This window comes from Corapipo altera, unplaced genomic scaffold, assembly GCF_003945725.1.
Source record: "Corapipo altera isolate COAL_440 unplaced genomic scaffold, ASM394572v1 343, whole genome shotgun sequence".
NCBI lineage: Eukaryota > Metazoa > Chordata > Aves > Passeriformes > Pipridae > Corapipo > Corapipo altera.
The window spans coordinates 6,937,809-6,958,064 of record NW_020884913.1 but is presented as its reverse complement, the minus strand read 5'-3'; the positions used below and the strand labels follow the sequence as shown (position 1 = coordinate 6,958,064).

General features: G+C 41.9%; 1 protein-coding gene across 1 annotated transcript in view; it reads left to right on the top strand.

Moving 5' to 3' along the window:
- The window catches only part of TNRC6C (trinucleotide repeat containing 6C), a 99,681-nt gene that overhangs the window by 54,940 nt on the left and 24,485 nt on the right, over positions 1-20,256 (top strand). The window contains 6 exon segments of the mRNA XM_027654328.1: positions 6,219-8,810; positions 15,984-16,193; positions 17,426-17,592; positions 18,785-18,865; positions 19,494-19,551; positions 19,764-19,909. Coding sequence (XP_027510129.1) covers positions 6,219-8,810; positions 15,984-16,193; positions 17,426-17,592; positions 18,785-18,865; positions 19,494-19,551; positions 19,764-19,909 — 3,254 coding nt within the window.

Sequence of the window (20,256 nt, the reverse complement as noted above, 5' to 3'; positions counted from 1 at the left end):
CAGGAGGAGGACTCCAGACAGGAGCTGGGGCAGGAGGAGGACTCCAGACAGGAGCTGGGGCAGGCGTTCGGCAGCACCCGCGTCTTCTCTTGGCTGACTTTCAAAAGCGTCAGAGAAGCAGCTACGGGCGCTAATTGTAGCTGGGTCCTGAAGTGAAAATGTTTTGTGACAGTTGAAAGAATTTAAAGAGGAAGGAAGATCGGTTTAGTGTCAGCTGCAATTAGATAATCAAAGCTTAAAAATCCTGCTCTGTTGATACCTTCACCTAGAGCTCAGGAGCGGAGCGAGGGGAAGGGGGAGGAGGGCTGTGCGTGGAAAGGGCATTTCCATAGCCAGTGCAGCCGAGGCCCGGCCGAGCTCGCAGGTTGTCTGGGCGCACGCTTGCACAGAGAGATTTTCTTGGCAGCTCTACAGGATGAGGCTTACACTGTACACAGCCGACATATTGAAGCCGGGAGCCCTGGAGAACGTAGAGGCAGGAGTAGGAACAGCTCTGCACACAATGTAGCGTCTCCTAGGATGGTTGGGCGGCTCCTTTCTTCAGGTATTTTATTACCCATCAGCCCTTTTTAGAGCCAAAAAAAGAGGGGAAAGTAACCCTAACCCTGAGAAAATAGCATCTGCTTCTGTTAAATCAATTTATTACATAACATTTCAGCGAGAGAGCAGCAGCACAGCGTCCTGAGCTTTTGGCTGCGTTTCAGGTTTGATAAAATGGCGTCTTCGCAGCAAACTGCTTGTTAAGATATGTTGCACTGAGCAGAAAAATGCAATGATTTTGGTGTTTTCTACTGCTGCTTTTGTGCTGGAGAGGTAGCATTTAGTGGAATCTCTGCTAGTAACGGGAAATGCTGTTTATTTTTGCTTGTTTTCTTAATGCATTTGAAAGCTTTCAGCACCAGAGGAAAGCAACTACGTTTGAATGTCGTAGTGCAGAAAATGAAAAGGGGATAACAGGCTTCCCCCATGTGGGCTTAGCTATGGTTTAGTTTTAAAATAAATAAAGCTGCTTTATTCAATGCCTCCATCTCTTTTCTGTCTTGCCACGTTATGTGTGCTGTGCAAGATTTCAGCTTCCTCGGTCCATGAGACTTGTTGTGAGTGAGTTTTGTAGGGGCTTCACATAGATGCCAGTTTTCAAATCTCTCTCTGTGCCTACAGCTGGATGCAGCAGCTAACCTGAAATATTAGCACTACAATGCCCAGGTTTTCTACTTTATTGTGTTTTGTACTTCAGAATAGATGCTTATGTCATATTTTCTTTATGAAATTAGGCTACTTTTGGTTTAACACTTAAAATGTTCCCAGTGATTCCTATTTAATTTAGATTTAAAAAACTGAGTTTTTAAAGATTTGCTCATGTTGAATTGAAAACTATTTCTTTTTGGGGGGAGAAAGTAATTTGCCCATTTTTCCTCATCTGCCTACTCAGAATCACTAACCTTTGTGTGCCAAGGAAAATCCCCAGTGGGACTATCACTGGCCTTTGGGATTTTATTCTGTTCTGCATGTCATCTGTCATCTGTCCTTTGGGCAGCACAGGGCGAGCCAATGGGTCTGGTTGTTGTTACGTGACTATCATGGGCTGAAAAATAAAACTAGTAATAAGAGAGGGAGCCACTGTTAGTTCTGATTTAAAACTGGGTGAGCAAAATGTATTAATAATATTCCATTAAAAGTTCATCCTGGGCTTTGCCATTTAACACCCTCCCCCTGCTTTGGTTGCAAAATCAGCTGAATATTGTGTTCTAGTTGGGGATGCAGGGTTTTACTGTGCAGCATTTGAACTAATTACTGTGGTGGAAGTTACAAAGATACAGTTACTTCTAATTCAGCTGAATAAAAAAATTGAAGGAAATATTAATCTAAACAACATTTTCAGGAGAGGATGGAAGTTTTAGGTGAATTGTTTGTGCAGGCAAAGTATTTTGCTTTTCTAAGAAATGCATGCAACAACTTCTCCTATTTCACTCATATTTTGCATTTGTAATCTATGTAAACACTAAACTGATTTTGCAACCAATTATTCATTATCAAACACAGCCAAAAATGTTTTCTGTTTTAATAACTACTAAACTGAAGTTGGTCAGATATGTTGGCTACAGTATGTAATAACACCAGCAAACTCCTCCAATGCCATTAAGGATATTATTTAAAGAAAACCAACCCAAAACAACCCCCTCATGCTTATTGGTAGTAGTGATCAAAACTGTACGTTTTTCAGGTCGCATCTATGATTGTTGCTGTACAGAATTTATATGCTTGTTAAAAACAAAATTCAACCTGTTATCCTCAAACTAATATTTCCTTTCTGATTGCTGAAGCAATGTTGTTAATTAAGGAAGCTGTATTATATAAAAGATACATAAATACGATTTTAAAACACAAAGTATGAATTTAAAAATCAGTTTCACTTTGTGGGGTACCTGCACTGGGATTTGCTAACACAGAATACCTGTGGTTCCTGTTCCTCGTGCCTTGTTTACAATCTTTGCTCAGCTCACAGAGGAGGGATAGAAATGCTTCTGGTGGACTCAGTGTTTTTATTCCAGATCTTTGCATAAATAAAGAGGAACTGATTCTTAAAAAATTTCAAAATGGGTTTCCTGTTTCAGTTTGAACAACTTAAAAAATGAAAGAAAATGGTGGGAATTTCTACGAAGAGTTGGTTTCCTAGAAAGTTGAAAGGAAATCTTTGTGTTAAAAAAAGAAAACTCCAAGCAAGCAAAAAAAGTCTCTAGATTTAATCATATAAAATATTTTGCTTTCATTGTTTTTCCCAAATATTTAAAGTCCTTCTGTATTAAGCAGGACTGTGCTACCAGTTGTTTGATTCACAGGAGAGGATTCCTTTCAGTGTAAAGAAAATGGAAAAGCATCTTTTGGCTATCTGCTTCTAGAGACAAGAATATAAAAACTGCTCTCTTCAGGATCTGTGCTCAAACTCTTCTGTTTGTCTGGCAGCAAAGTCACAGTTCTTGCAGCTTTCTGTTTACTTTGTGAATATTTTTTTTTCATTCTCTTCATCTGTCCCGTTTCTGACAAGCTTTGTAGCAGCAGCCTTTGGTGTTAAAACCAGTTGGACACTGTGAGTCTATTGCATGTTTTTGCTCTATTTTGTGAATCAGTGACTTGTGGAAGGTACCAGAGTGATCCCACTGCCCCCGGAGCAGGGAAGGCCCAGCACAGGTACCTGCTGCTCCAGAGAGGGATTGCTGATTTCATGTCCCCTGCACGGAATTATTGTAATCCTTGTCAAAGTCACCACTTTCAGATTAGTCCGTGGTTATTGTTGAGGGCATAATCTGAACCTCAGGAAGAGCAACTACGCTGATGGTGCAGGAAAGGCAGTAATTATGGATTTGCAAACCCTTGGGAAGCAGAGGGGTTTGAGCTGCGCGTGTGCTGCTTCCCAGCCGAGCGCTCTTGGTGGGATGCTGTCTGAAGCAGGTGTGCTTGGCCATTTCCTACTCTTAATATGGACATCTCTTGCTTTTTATAGTTCTTCCCCCTCATAATTTTCTTTTCATCTTGTTTCTCATACAGCTCCTCAAAATCTGGTCTCTTATTTAATGAATTATTTTGCTCCCAGCTCTCAGCCATCTTTCTAAGCTCTTTTGTCATCTTCCTCTTCCATCCCACCTCTTCCCTTTATTTTCAGTCTCCTTAGCGCTCTCAAACTCGAGCATTGCTTTAACCACCATCTTCGAGGGAGAGGAGAAAGGAAACTATTAAAGAAGCAGCTCCCTTTTATCTCATCTTCTCAGTCATGGTGCCATTTTTGTGAGTATGGAGACGTCTTGCTTGGTGCTCTTGATCCTCCCAGGCCTGCCCTGCACAGCTCTCCTCGGGCAGCACCGTCCTTCTCCCAGCACTGGCATGTGGAGCTCAGGTTTTGGCTTTTACAAGACCTTTTATTGGAACAATGTATTTCAAGCCACTTTTAAATCCTTCTGTCGTGTCTCAAATGCAGCGTTGAATCGCACCACCCACAGGGTTGAAAAAAATCTCCCATAACTCCTCTTATCTGATTCCTTGGTTGGCTCAACTTCTTATCTTCTGGCCTGGCCTGCCACTGCTTTTTTCCCTTTGTTCATTCCTGCTCTACTAAGAGTGTTCCTCGGCTCATTTCTCTGACCCTACTGACGCTTTTTAAGTCATTTCACAGACTGCCTTCCTCTTCCATGTCTTATCTGGGATTCTGGTCTTCATTTAACACCTGTGTAGCAAATCTAGATTATCAGGTGAGTGTTCAACCTGCTCCCTTAGCTCTGTGCTGTAACCAGTTGGCTGTATCCAGGAATACCAGCATGCTTCCTTGCTTTCCAGCCATTGCATGTAGGGGAGGGAATCCAGGTAAATCCAAGTGGCTCCTTTCACATTCTCTTTTGGATTTGTCATATGCTTGTCGATTATTATGAAAGAAGTTAATCACCCTGTGAGGGTGGGGAGGCCCTGGTACAGGTTGCCCAGAGAAGCTGTGGCTGCCCCATCCCTGGAAGTGTCCAAGGCCAGGTTGGACAGGGCTTGGAGCAACCTGGGCTAGTGGAAGGTGTCCCTGCCCATGGCAGGGGGTTGGAACGAGATGATCTTTAAGGTCCCTTCAAACCCAAACCATTCTATATTCTGTGATTATTTAGCTCTTTCTGTGAAATGTTAGGCTTTTCCTGGCATCACGAGTAGAAGGGCAAAGAGCTAAGACTGTTTTCCCTTCCTTTCTCTAAAATACTTACTTTTGCTTCAATTTATTTAAATTTTAAAAAAAGCAGCAACATGACTTGGTTTAGCGTGTTATTTCTTCTCTCTTGAAAAGCTACAGGTGAAATGTGTGAATAAGACTTTGTCAAAGAGAGAGAGAACTTTTTCTAAACTTTGAACAATTTTTCGCAGTATCAGAACACCTCTAATTGGAAGAGCTGATCACACCAAAATATTTGTGATTTAAATTAATGCATATTAGGTATCCACTGGTAACAGCTTGTTTGGGAGATTTACTATATCCATCTTCCCCATAGAAATATTAATTTAATTCAGATAACAAAGAATGAAAGTCAGGTTTTGGCAGATTTACAGCAAGTAAAAACAATTGACTTCCAAAATCTGTTACTTTGGTAAATGCAAGCAGTTGAGAGGAACTCTTCTGGAGATTGTCTCCAGTATGGATCCCTTGGATCAGACTGAATTACTTGCTATCAAAATCCCATCAAAAGAAACTAAGAGGAATAATCTTGTAGAGAGCAATGGGGATGGAAAGTAAATGCAAAAACTTGACCAAAGCTTGAGGTCTTAGCATGAGATGTGTTGTACCCTGCAGTTTAACTTCATACCCTAGCAAGCAAGTAGATACTCAAAGCTTTTGTTTAATTTTTTGGATTAGCATCTGTGAGGATGTGGCAGTGCTGAAAAGGCTTTTCTGGGTGTCTGTCCAGCACAGCATCACTTTTCACTGGGCTGGGGAGAAATAGGACTATGTGTACAAGTGCATAGGAATGTTTAAGCCACATGTAAAACCTTTGAGAGGTAAGTTTCTTGACAAAACTGTCTCTTATTTAGAAATGCCCAAGTTCTCTGCTAAAATATGAAATAGTGGTGTAAAATAGTGGTATAAAATATAAAATAATTGGCACCTAACAATAAAGGTTATTGTCTGTATTTGTTCTTTATTTACAGGAAGGGTGGAAAACCTAAATGCAGTATGAATTTAGTGTGTTAAATGTGATGTGGGAGTGTGTGTATGTAATAACAGGTCATGGCAGGCAGACATTTTACATTTTTTGATTGGATGCTTTTTCTTTGTGTTTCCCTGAAGAATGAGAATTGAGTCAAAATAAATGGCAAGAGTCTGCTAGATACTTGTCTGTGTTTTTTCCAAATTTGCTTTTTAGATTCTTCACATGGATTAGTGTATTTGCTCGCCGTATTTTCTTGCCTGCTTATTATTTTTACTGGTACACTGAGGGCTATGAAACACTTCCTCTGTTCTAAAATGGGATTGTTTCATTATTTTAATTGAGAGTTTTTCCAGATTAAAAAGAGAAACAAATTAATATGGGCATCATGCTCTATTGTGGTGGGGAAAATCGCTGCATTGTGTTAGAGAATGTTCTCTAGATTTCAGCAGAATGTAGTGTTGTAACTAGTGATGTAAGACAGTACTTAATAGAGGGGTTTTGCAGGGCTTGAACACTGGACTCATTTTTAACCTTGGATCCTTTCAGATCTCAGCCACAGTGGATTGGGAGACCATTATGAGAATTCCCACTGGGGACAGCAGCCCGCTTTCAGGAGTGAAGGCAACTGCAGCTGGGATAAAGTGATAATAGACAGGACTGACAAGGAAGCGTGGCCTTCCATAACCGGAGCTGAGACTGAGTCTGCCTCAGAATGTACTACAGACACTGACTCTGCCTCCAACTGTGGCTCAGAGAACAGTAGCATGGCTACAGGGAGTGCCCAAGGCAACTTCACTGGACATACAAAGAAAACTAATGGCAATAATGGCGCCAACGGAGCACTCGTCCAAAGCACTTCTAACCAGAGTGCCCTTGGAGCTGGTGGAGCAAACGGCAACGGCAGCTCGGCCAGGGTGTGGGGGGTGGCTGCGGGCTCCAGCTCTGGCCTAGCTCACTGCTCTGCCAGTGGTGGGGATGGAAAGATGGACAACATGATGGGAGACGGTAGAAGTCAGAACTGCTGGGGTGCTTCCAACTCGAATGCTGGCATTAATCTTAACCTTAACCCTAATGCCAATCCAGCTGCCTGGCCTGTACTTGGACATGAAGGAACTGTGGGAGCAGGCAACCCTTCCAGTATTTGCAGTCCAGTCAGTGCCATAGGTCAGAATATGGGCAACCAGAATGGGAACCCAACAGGCACCTTGGGTGCTTGGGGAAACTTGCTGCCGCAAGAGAGCACAGAACCACAAACGTCCACTTCTCAGAATGTGTCTTTCAGCGTACAACCTCAGAACCTTAACACTGATGGACCAAATAACACTAACCCCATGAACTCTTCACCAAACCCTATCAATGCAATGCAGACAAACGGACTGCCGAACTGGGGGATGGCTGTTGGCATGGGGGCCATCATCCCGCCCCACCTGCAAGGCCTTCCTGGTGCTAACGGAACATCGGTTTCTCAAGTCAGCGGGGGCAGTGGTGAAGGAATGGGCAGTTCAGTGTGGGGGATGTCCCCAGGTAATCCTGCCGCAGGAAACAGCAATTCTGGGTTCAGTCAGGGGAATGGAGACACTGTGAACTCAGCATTAAGTGCTAAACAAAACGGATCCAGCAGTGCTGTGCAAAAGGAAGGAAACGGAGCGAACGCGTGGGATTCGGGGCCTCCGTCCGGTCCCGGGGTCCTGGCGTGGGGCAGGGGCGGTGGCAGCAGCGGTGTTGGTGGTGTGCATTCTGGAGCTTGGGGCCACCCCAACCGTAACACCAGCAACGGTGTCAACGGGGAGTGGGGCAAGCCCCCAAACCAGCATTCCAATAGCGACATCAATGGGAAAGGATCAACAGGGTGGGATAGCTCTAGTGTTACCAGTCCGAACCCTGCCATGCAGCAGGGCAATGAACAAATGAACTCTTGGGCCAAAGCTGCAGCATCTGGCACCACGGCTAGTGAAGGAAGCAACGACAGCGGTGGGAGTCAAAATGAAGGCAGTACTGGGAGGGAGGGGGCTGGAGAGGGCAGGAGGAGAGACAAAGGGATGATAGACCAAGGGCAAGTTCAGTTGCCAAGAAATGACCTTGACCCCAGGGTCCTGTCCAATACGGGGTGGGGACAGACCCCTGTAAAGCAAAACACTGCCTGGGAATTTGAAGAGTCCCCAAGGTCTGAACGGAAGAATGACAATGGAACAGAGGCCTGGGGTTGTGCAGCTACTCAATCTTCAAACTCAGGGGGGAAGAACGATGGGTCCATCATGAACAGTACAAATACCTCTTCAGTATCTGGGTGGGTCAACTCTCCACCGGCAGCTGTTCCAACAAACACAGGTTGGGGAGACAATAACAACAAAGCACCAAATGGCCCGGGGGGGTGGGGAGAGTCAGCAAGCTCTACTACTGTTAATAATGCTGCTGCTGCCAAAAGCGGCCACGCTTGGAGTGGGACCGCAAATCAGGAGGACAAATCACCTACCTGGGGTGAACCTCAGAAACCCAAATCTCAAAACTGGGGAGATGGACAGAAATCAAATCCAAGCTGGACTTCAGGAGGTGGAGACTGGACAGATTCATCATCTGTTCCTGGACACTTGGGTGATGGGAAGAAGAATGGATCTGGATGGGATTCTGACAATAGATCGGGGTCTGGCTGGAATGATTCCGCAAGGTCTGGGACCAGTGGGTGGGGAAATGGCACAAACAGCAAGGCTAATACAGGTACAAGTTGGGGGGAATCTTTAAAGCCAGGCCCCCAACAAAATTGGGCTAATAAACCCCAGGACAACAATGTGAGTAACTGGGGAGGAGCTGCTTCTGTAAAACAGACGGGGTCGGGGTGGGTTGGTGGGCCAGTGCCAGCCAAACAAAAAGAGAACTGTGAGGCAACTGGCTGGGAAGAGCCATCGCCACCGTCCATTCGCCGCAAGATGGAAATCGATGACGGTACCTCAGCTTGGGGCGACCCAAATTACAACAACAACAAGACTGTAAACATGTGGGATAGAAATAATCCTATAATTCAGAGCAGTACCACAACCAACACCACCACCACTAGCACCATTATCAACACCAACATGGTTGAACCTCAGCCATCGCACCAGCCAAGTGCCCAGCCGAACCGGTCCCCGCTGCTTGGCCCAGGTATGAAAATAGTTTTATAAGTGATTTTATAGTTTTACCAAGTACTTTATACCAGTACCATTTAACTGAACGCTGTCTGTCCTATCAGTGCGAGGTTGGCGCATTAAAGGTGGAAATCCTGTATTTATGTCATAGAATATGTTTATTTCTTTACTCTGAAGCTGTTTTAACCTCTCATCTCGAGGACAGAACTTACAGGACCCGACACAAATTTCTATAGTCCAAGTGAATGTAAGAAAGGCTTGAAAAAGTGTCTGGTCAATAACCTGGAAGGTTCTTAGATGGTGGACCCACATTTATTTTGGCATCTCTTCCCCAATTACTTTTAATTTGAGAGTTTATGGTCTTTTGGCAAACCTTTCTTCTCTTATTTGTCTCCTGTTCCTGTTGGACAGGCTCTGTTCATGTTTAGATAGTCTGCATCTGTTTCTTTGCTGCAAACCATATCTCTTGGCAACACGTGTTTGTTAACAGTTGCATGAATTCAGGCTTTTGCTGTTTCTCTTCTTTTATGAAGGAATAGTTCTCCTCCCTACCTCAGGGCATGGGCAGTACCCTGGATTTTGTGTGATTCTCATAAAGCAGGATTGGCTAAACATGTTAATATTCAGGGTGGCTGGGAAAAGTTATTCTAACTTTGGCTGTGCTCCAAAGACAAGTTTTTAGACATCTAGGAATTTTTCTAATCAAAGACAGGGTGCTCTTGTGGACAATCAGCAAGGAATAAAAATGCATAAAAATGAGAAAAATCCTTAAGAAGGAGGTTTTTAAATAAAAGTTAACACCAGCAGCCCTGAACTGTATCGTGACCACAGACCTCTCCAAGATTAATCTAATCTTGCAATGCTGTTACAAATTCTTCATCTGATTTTTGTTTTCAGGTTTTTGTTCCATCTTGGTCATGACTAAGTACTCTCTTTTTAACCACATTTTTTTCCAAGTGGGATTTGTTCTCTCATTTCCAACAGTTTTCTCTTTGATGTTGTGAAAGAATTCAAATTTACTCTAATGACTGTGTAAAAATAGTCTTGTGTTCCCCACTCTGGTCAAATATTTCAACAGTTGAAGCACGTGTTATTGGAACACATGTTATTTTAATAAAAAATATAATAAAATAATATGTGCTCCCGAAGGAGAAATCTTTAAATTGCTTTGTACTTGGTCAGTTCAACATACGTGATTGATAATTAATTTACTTTAAACTTATTTCATCCATATTTAAAACTTTACCCATGGAACAAAAATTCAGATTTCTGAATTGTAGTGGAGCTATCGTGGAGGTGAATTTTTGATTGGTTTAAGTGAGGGTTTGTTTTTCGTTAAGGTGATTTTTGAAGGATTACCTTGGTGCATGTAAAACAATTCATACACAGCAATGCATTGTTAATGCTATTAAATAATCTAACACCTTGCAGAGGAAATCTTACAGTTCTGAGTCTTTCAGATTTTGAAAAGGGAGTTTAAAATTTGGTGTTAATCTGCAGTGATTCCTCTGGAGAATGGACAGTAGCAAAGGAAGGGTTTCATTGAAGCAATATGTTTACACTTGGAGAACTGCTTATGAATCTGTAACCTCCTGCTCGAGTTGCCTCATGACCACGTTAAAGTTACAGTGTTGGGCATCTTGTAAAATGTGAATTAGAAAGATTGTAAGAAAAATATTCCTTTTTTTTTTTTAATGTTTTAAAATAAGCAAAGCCAGCTCTCAGAATACACTGAAGTCAGCATGCAAGGAAGTATGAAATGAGCAGTAGTGAGAATAATTCAAAATACAGTTCTTGTATTAAAATTGAGGTCAAGCTGCTCCAGGCATAAATTAGGCCTTTTGTTGTGTATTTTTTGTTCCATGTACTTAGAACTGTGTACAGTGGTACAGGTATAAAGGCCAAACAAGGGAATATTTTGAAGGATTATTGTCTAATCTGCAAATGGAAGCGAGGAGCAGTCCCCTGAGCCTCGATGTGTTCTGCCCATGTTTACTGGTGGCTGTGCCCAAGAAGGACCAGCCTTGTGCTTATCTTACTCAGAGAGCAAAAATTGCGGTTTCAAGTGATCCCATTAACTTCCCGTCCGGAGTGCAGGGGGCCCAGTTTCCCCAGTGGCAGGGCAGCTGCAGAGCAATATCCTCTTGGTCTGTGTGGAAATTACACAGACTTAAAACATCTACAAATCATCTCCCATCTGGGACAGCTAAAAGATGGGAAGCAAGTAGTGAGTGTCTTCCCTCCCACACAGACGGGGACCTGCAGCTTGGAGTCGTGCTGTTTAACCGTAGTTTTTCCTACTCCAGTTCCCTCTCCGCTTGGCTTTGCTTTTCCAGCCTCTGCAGTAAGGAAGACAGGAATCCTGTAACCAGCAGACTTCAGTAATCCACAACCAAATTTCATCCAGCAACAGTTTTTTTTCCATGTACAGTATTTCCATACAAAACACGATCGTGCCATGAGAGGCTGTGCCATAGGGCACATTTAAGTGCTTGTCTAAAATCTTGCAACACTTGGACTGTGTAGTTACCCTGGGCATTTTCTCATCTGCATGGGTCATGAAGTGCTTTGCCAATCACATTCAGGGAGTAGAGTGAATAAGGAATCATGGTTTCTGTTCCTCTGCAAGTAGGGAAGGTGGTGCAGCTGTAAGATGTCACAGTCATACATCCTGAAAGCAAAAAAGTGGATTTTAATTTTGCTGTACAGCACTAGTTAGGGGTTCACAAAGGATTAGCAGTCCCCTTTAGGGTTGAAGTTTATGCTTTTTTAGTTTAGAAGTAGAGGCCAAGTTACAGTCTTGTTATTCAAGTTGTCACCCATCCCCAGAAGTTCTCCAGATTCTTTGAACACAGAACTTAAAAGCTATTGATGGGAAGCAGATGTTGGTACACACTTGATGAAAATGCAGAATGCTCTAAGGAGTTTCTTCTATTGGAAAAGAAGAAATAAAAAGAGGGGGAAGGGGATAGATGATGTGATAGATGTATTCCTTTCTGGTTCTAGGAGCTTGGTCCCAAACCTCCAGTGAGTTACTTAGGAAGATGAGCAGGAAGCTGGTGGGTTTGAGTTAGATTTGATTTTAATCTAAATTACTTGTGCATAATTCTTCCCAGCACTTTTATTTTGTGCGGCTTTGATACAAGGGGAATAAGAAGCGAGAAGAGGTTTTTCAAACAGGAATGATTAAAAGAGATTTTTGGATCCCAAACAGCACCAGACCCTTCCTCCAAGTGCTGAGGAGTGGGCTCGATGCTTTCCTGTTCCCATTAGGCTGTGAGAGCCTGGCAGGGTTCCAACTGCCCGTCCTCCAGCTGAGGAAAGAAAAAGCAAAAGATGATATAGGCTTCCCTGTGGGGGGTTTAGGTCAAAAATTAAGGTCTTTGTGATTCCTAGACAGCAATAAGCTTAAGTTTTAAAAATCTTAACCCAGGCCTACGATCTGAAAGCTCCAGGCATCCCTCTGTTCCGTTTGTAATCCTGTGCCACTGTCTCAGTGGTAACTCGTGACAGCCATTGCCTGTGATTGATGTGAAATGCAGGGTGCAAGTGGTGTGTTTTCCTTACTTTGAACTTCCATCAGAATGCATTTGAAACCAGCTCAGCTTTGGGCTCAATTAGGATGCTCGTGAAAACCTGAAACCCTGTTGTGGGAGCTCAGCCCATGAACAGCCAGGTTTTTGGGGAGCAGCCAGGTGATGATGAGAGACCTTGCCCTTGATTTTCACACAAGAGTGATCTCACTGCTGAAACCCAAATTAAAGCTTCCTGAATGCTGAGAGGTACAAGAAATCATGGAGTTCCACTGCATGAACTGGAATCCCTTCAAGAAAATGAAGATTTTAAAAGTTAAGGGTTATAAGTGGCTCTTAAATATATATGTTTATTTATTTTTATATATATGAACCCCTCCCTTGTACATGCACACCTTATAGCTTAATTCCTTCTATTAACAGACTAGTGTCTAATTAGTAAACAATCTCTTTTCTACCTAATTTCTTCTTTTTTTATCTACATAAGGTTTTAATATTTTGGTTTGCCTGTATTGTAGTCATGTATCTGCTGTTTATCACGGACCAACAACTTCAAGGAAAACAATTTCTGCCATCCAAATGGCTATAGGGTTATTTTGAGGGAAAACAACTGCATCCTGCCACAGCTCAGTTAACATTTCACTTTCCCTTGAGGATTTCCTGTTGGCTGTGGCCCAATGTTAATTATGTTTTTATTTCTATAAAACAAAGCTCTGCCAATGTGTCCATGTTTATTACTCACTGTGATCTTTTTGTTTCTTGCAATTCTAACAGTGTTTAAAAACTTCAATACTAAAACCTCCCTTTCTTGCCAAAGAAGCCTTTAATGGAGCTCATTCTGTTGCAAAACAACACTCGTGCAGATCTGGGTTGGTTTTAAGGAGCTTTTTCCTGAGAAAGCCTAAAGCATATTATTTTCATAAAGAAGTTATTAAGTTTTCTCCAAGCAGAATTGTTGGAAAATGTTAGCCAGGTTCAGGTTTTGAGGCCATGTAGAGTTTTTCATCATTCATTCAAAAATGTAACTACATTCACCTTCAGAGTTTCTAAAACAGAATCATATGGAGTCATAAAAAGGTAGCACAGAGATAGTAATGTTGGGACAGCAGAGAGGAAACAGGTTTGCAGTTCAGAATTACATACAGGTTAATTCTTGCAGTGCACAGGTGGTTTCTCCAGCAGCCTTCACGTTTTATTTACTAATTTCCTCCACTTAATTTGATCTGGTAAGATAGTTTTGAAACCTTTTTGTTGGTTTGTTTTGTTTGCCTTTATGTATTTGCATTACCCTCATTTAGCAAAGGCTGGTTCCTCCATTATTTGTAATCCTGTATTATTTACTGCTCAGTGAATTCAAAAGCACTTAAAATAACTTGGACGTTACACATCTGTGGCCTTTAATCGATATTGTTGAATTTACAGTAAAAAACAACAGCAGGAACGGTTCTTTTGAGGCTTTTATTCTATAATGTAGCACACTTTGGCTTTTTAATATATGAATTGTGTTTTAAGGTTGATTTCATAAATGAATTAGGTAGACTTTCCAGTACAGTTTGCATGAACTCAAGGAAATATTAGTATTCTGCACTGTCTCTCCTTGTAGTCTGGTTGGTGCTGTAGAGATGTTTTGTTTCTATTTCATTTGCCTGCAGTTAATCTTTTTCAGCTGCCAATATGATTAAATACACACAGTTGTCTTCCAGTTGCCTTCTGAGTAGTGAGGCAGAAATTCAAATATAGCTTCCCTTAAATAAAGTTGGCTTGAAGATACAAGCAGAAACCTTGAAATGAGTATTTCAGGTGCAGCACCAAGGAAGCTGTCATGTTAAGCAGAGGTTCATTTAGATACATCTGTGGATCTGCCAGTTTATCTTCTTTACACACCTTAAAATAACATTGATAGAGCCTAAACCACAGTATTTTTTGTTTCAAATGGAAATCACTTTAATGAAACAGTGACATTTTGGGTTGTTTCAGGACTGTGCTTTAAAACAGAGTGAATCTTGCTGGTAGTGAAGGAGTTTTATTAAGCTGTTTGTTCCTGAACGTGTCGCTGTGGTTTGTGCCCTCTGCACTTTGATCAGTGTCTGAGAGAGCTGCAGTGGCTTCAAGAAATAGAACCTAAAATAAATATCTAATATGAGAACACTGGAGCCATGGACAGATCTGAGCACATCTATTTGAAAGGAATTTTTTTTTCTCTGCTGGCCAACGTTTGAGTTGTTGTTGGCAGTGAATGTTGCTCCAGTTTCTGGTAACAGAAATTCTGTGGAAATCAGTGAGTTCTGCAAAGACTTGTTGCTTAGTGAAATGGTTGGTTCAAATTATTTTGAGGTATTCTTAGATATAGTTCTTTTGTGGTGATGTCCTTGCCATTGTCTACCTATTCTAAGTTTCAGTTTGTGGAGAAAATGTTCCTGCTCTCTGAAACCTTTCCAGAGTATTTTTATAGAGCACTGGGGAGCAAAAAAGGAATACTGCCGAGGCAAAATAGGCATTTAGTTCTTCAGTTATAAAATACCTGTCTTAATAATATTTATCTCCAGTTAAAAGAGAACAAGTTCCTGAATTAGCAGCCTAATTACCAGGGGAAGTTTTAAGCAGACTGAATTCTGCAATACTTGTTGAGACCTCAGTTGTCATGTTATGGGATGCAGTTTTTTATAATTGTGGAAAAATAGGTTAATATCAGGTATCTATTCTTGTTTTCTTGCTTGTTATGCATCTCTTTTGTATATATTTAGAAAGTACCTCGAACTCCATCTGTGATCCAAGTTCTCTCTTCAGAAAACGCTCTGGTAATGATAGCTGTAAATTCAATTTACCCTTTTGCTGTGTTGGTCAGGATTGCTCTGTAGGCCTCAGAAGCTCCCTGGCTGTTCCTGCCACATTCAGCCTCAGGGCTGAAATGGTGTCATATGGATGTAAGCGCATTACAGCCAAGCCAAGCCAGACTAAGGCTGTTTCTGCATAGTAGCTTACGTCTTTCAGTGAGTTAATGCAATACTCTTCAGGAAAACAGTGACTTCTACCTGCTGTTCCTCATGGTTTGACTGTGGATCCTGATTGCAGTCTTGTCTAGTTCCCCTAAAAAATTATATTTATTATAAAGCAGAGGCTCAGTGTTGAAGGGGTGCACGTAGGGAGCACAGTCGACTATGAGCTGGAATAACAAACAAATAGCATCTTACTCACAGGGCACAAGAAAAGAGATTTTATAATTTGTAAATAGTTAAAAGGCATTAAAATAGGTTAAAATCTTTCAGTGAATCAAGGCCTGACTCGGGTTGGTCTCCTGGACTCTGGCCCTGCTGCCTGTGCTCCCTGAGCCCTGTTTAAGCCGCTCTGAGAAGTCACGTTTGAAGCAGCTGCTCCTTGGGATCAGGTGTGCTGCTCACCTGGCTGCTCCTGGCCGTGGAAAAAACCACTTTCTGCCCTGGCTACTTGGTGTTACTATTCAATTAAGAAAAACACTTTTGGGACCACATCTAAGGGATTTTTTTTTTTTTTTTTTTTAATACACTTAATTAGAATCGCTACGTTTGCTTACTGGTTCACCTCCTTTGCAGAGAAACTCTTTAGTGAAATGTCCACCTTTGGAATGAGTGACAAAAGAAGCCTTTCCTCTCATCAGTGTTCTCCTTCCCTTGCTTCAGCAGGCTGGGGAGAGATGCCTGCTGTCCACACAAAGACCGAAGCTTCTTGGGGAGAGCCCTCGTCCCCTTCTGCTGCAGTTGATAATGGCACTTCGGCGTGGGGGAAACCCCCCAGCAGTGGGACCGGGTGGGGAGAGAATCCTGCCGAGCCAGCAGGGACATATGGAAGAACAAACGCTCCAGCTGCTGCCCCAGCACTGTGCAAACCAGGTACACACGTGGGTGTCACACCCTTAGAGGCTGGGGGAGAGGACGGGGAAAGTGGGTTTGTTTCTGGCAGCAGTTTTTAAAACAGAGCTTCTGGTTTTCTGTGCATTGAAGTCAGAGACTGTCTTAATTTCTCAGAGCTGCATTAGCTGCCTCTAACTGTCAATACTCCAGGTACCAGAATAATCCAAAAATATGAATATAATGCATCAATCCAGTATATTTAAAGGAGAGTAATTTTGTGTACTTGGAAAGCAGTATGGCAGAGAGGCAGGAATTGTAGAGATGCAGAAGAACATGACTAGGTGCCTAAAGTTGTAATTGGGATGAGAAGCAGCAGAGTTCAGCCAAAGTAGGACTGATTCTGGTAGGAAAAGCAATACCTGAGAACAGCTAGTCATAACCTCACTGTTGGGTCATAACCTCACTGTCGGGTCATACTTGAGGGAGTGGGTATTTTCTTCAGCTGTTACAATTGTTCACAGGTTCAGGAACATCCTGAACTACTTCCTGCTTCATGATTCCTAACTCATGTTATTTGATAAAAATCCTTTATCTCTGAATGCCCTGAAGGCTACAGTGATTGTTTTTGGCTTCTGCTTTGGCTGTGGGAGTTGCCTGAAGTTCACTCCTGCAAAATACCGTATTGAGAGATAGGTAGAAGGCTCAGAAAATATAAAAGGGAGAAGCGAGAGGTCTTAAGATGAGTAATCCCAGCTTTAAACAGAGTAAACAGAATAAAATGGACTAAGGGGACACAACCTCATTGCTGAATAGGAAGCATTCCCAGCAGCCCAAGAGCTCCTTTCAGACTCCATTCTTCCAAGATGGGAATGAGTTTCTGACCGTTAATGACCTCGAAATTTGGGGTTGTTCCTCGGAAGAATGTGGCAGCAAAAATGGTGAGATTCGTTGAAAGCAAAATAGCACTTAACAAGTGTGTGGTCATAGTTTGGTTCCCTGTTCCTAGGAGACTGGAGTGGCCATGACCACAGATCTGGCTTGTTCTGGGGAAAGCAGGACTTGTGGTTGCTGGATTTTTTTTCTTCTCTAAGTATTTAGAGAACTTTTCTTTTTTGCTAGCTTCAGAGAAGGCGTCCTTATCATTTAATGCCAGTTAAACTATTTGATAAACCTCTGTGTCTCTTGGAAATGCTCATGTTAGCACACTGAATATGGCACAAAAGGATATTTCTGCAAAATTAAGAATTTTTCTTCTCCCTCTTTCCCTCCAGCTTCAAAATCTATGCAAGAAGGCTGGGGCAGTGGTGGGGATGAAGTGAATCTCAGTACTAGTCAGTGGGAAGATGAAGAAGGAGATATGTGGAATAATACTGCTTCACAAGAGAGCAGCTCCTCCTGTAATTCCTGGGGGAATGCCCCGAAGAAAGGACTTCAAAAGGTAAAACAAAAATAAAGACACTCTCTAGGAAGAGTGGATTTAGTTATTAACATTTGTAGAATAAGTTGTCACAAGTTTGCTGTTGCATTACACCTGAAATTAGATCTCTGACACCTGAACCCAAGCACAGCTTGCCACTACAGTGGTTCAAGTACAGCCTACCTTGTTTCCAGGGGAAAATGGGAGATCTTTGAATTTAAGCACGTCAGATGCTTTGGGAGTTTTGTTGCTGTTGCCTTTGTTTTTTTTAAGTTTTCTAAGCTTCCATGTATTCTAAAATGAAAATGTATTAACAGAAAGAAAAAAGGTGTTAAGGGGGCTTTCATCACTTCCCATGGTGGTGGGAAAGCAGTAGTTTGTGATGGAAAACCAGCTGTTTTCTGTTTGTGAGGAACCAACAGATAACTGTACGGGGTGTGTGTGTGTGTGAGAGCAAAGCGAACTTGTATTAATGCTGCACTCAACCGAGAACGTAGAAAATTGTGTGAGGAAGTTTCCCATTGCACAATCTTTATTTCAGGACAAGGCCAGGCTGTAACTTAAAGGAATTGGGAATGCATTTAGCCACTTTGTTTGTTGTTCCATTAGCCAACAGTTAGGCCGGTGATTTGATCAAGTATGGTTGTTTCTTGTACTGTCCGCAGCCCAAAACAAATCCGCGCTTGTCCCTTGGTACTTTCTGGAGAACTGAAAGGAAGAGACTTCTTAAGGATTTTGTGATAGAAAAGCTGCACAGAGATCTTTTAAAGGTGTTTATCTAGACGCTCTTGTTTGTTTTTAAGAAAATACACTGAGTAACATTCTTAACTTCAAGGTCGCAAACTTGTTTTTGGGAATGTTTTTCAGGAAGTGTTGTACTATTTCGGCTTTATTTCATTACGTTTTTCTGCCAAGGATTAAAATGAAATACGTAAATTCAAAGGTGGCTTTAATTCAGTGGTCGACAAATCAAATATTAAATAGTACACTGAACTTTATTCAGCTGAGATAAAATTTGTTACACTTTTGGGGGAAGACAATCGTAGTCGCGTTGCTCGGAGGGTTCTTCAATACTTTCTGAATTAATGTACTAATACATCTTTCAGTAGCATGTGTTATTAATAAAAAACACTTACCATTTCTTTTATGTACATCTCACTAGTATGAAGGTGGAAACCAGCCCATTAATGCAGTCTCCCATTTATTTACTAAGGGCATGAAGACATCTAGCAAGCAGGATGAGGCCTGGATCATGAACCGTCTGATAAAACAGCTCACAGACATGGGCTTCCCTGTGAGTAGTGCTCAGACAGACACCTCTGACTTAGCCTTGGTAGCTTATAGTTCTGGCTTGATTTGTTTCAGACTGTAGGGACAAAAAGGTCTTCAGTCTCTTCTTCAGGTCAGGAAGCAGCTCTGTTACCTGCACTTAGACTGTCATTTCAGAAATCTGCTGTAAACTAGTAGAGTGCTCTGAAATCAACTGGAGGATACACTTTGTGTGATGGCATTTATAATGTTTTGATGTTCAGAGTTTTATGGCAACAGATATTGCTTTGAACTGCAGTAATAATTCCACTCCTGTTCCCCTTTTCTTATTAAACAGGTAAAATCAGAGTATAGCTGGATTATATTTTTTTTTAGAGAAAAATCATTGTGATATTTAAGTTGTCTGTAGGAAACGGGAAGAGTTTAAACAGAGCAGTGTGGTTTGACCTCGTAGAGCTGGTACTTGGCAAACTGAAACAACTGAGTTGTGAGAATTGCCCAAAGGAGAAAAAAAAATACACACAGACATTATTTAGGCTGCAGAGTAAATATTAGATCTAGTATTTAAGAGATTTATCTGTTCCCTCAGGTTGCTTAGAAATCCTATGAGTGTGATTACCTTTTTTCTTAACATAATTCATATTTTTTGACAGAGAGAGCCAGCGGAAGAGGCCTTGAAGAGCAACAGTATGAATCTCGATCAGGCCATGAGTAAGTATCTGTGTAAGTAATTTTTTTTGTCTTTAAAGCAACAGAGGGAACCCTTCATGATTCCGAGAGTTTTATTATGTCCAGATCAGTTGGGTAATATTTATTTTCTTGCTTTTGCCTTTGCAAGCAAGATGTATTTCTCAGAACTGCTGTTGGCGACTTTATACTGCCTTTGTGTCACCTTTTCCAATATAATTTCCTCTTTTGTGCAGGTGCTCTGCTGGAAAAGAAGGTGGAAATGGACAAGCGTGGAATGGGAGTGACCGACTATAATGGAATGGTCACCAAACCCCTTGGCTGCCGCCCACCACCAATCTCCAAAGAGTCTTCCATGGACCGCCCCACCTTCCTTGACAAGGTGAGCTCACAAATAGGAATGTGATACACAAGTCCAGGTGTGCACTGTGTAGAAATACCAATGATTTCCACTGTCTGTGTAGAAGGCATAGAGAGAAGTGTGATGGATATGGCTTTATTCCTTCTCTGGTCTTTATTTAATCTCGTGAGGAATTCGGTCCTTGCACGAAGGACCGGTGATTTGATTCCCACATAGAAACAATGGTCATCACCGGTTTTACCCTTGAAAACTTATCAAGGAATCAGTAATACAATGAAACTAGAAGTGGAAAACACCAAAGAAATGAAGCACAGAAGTCCTTTCACTCTGTGAGGGTCCAGACAGTCAGTGACCACTGCCCACATTAA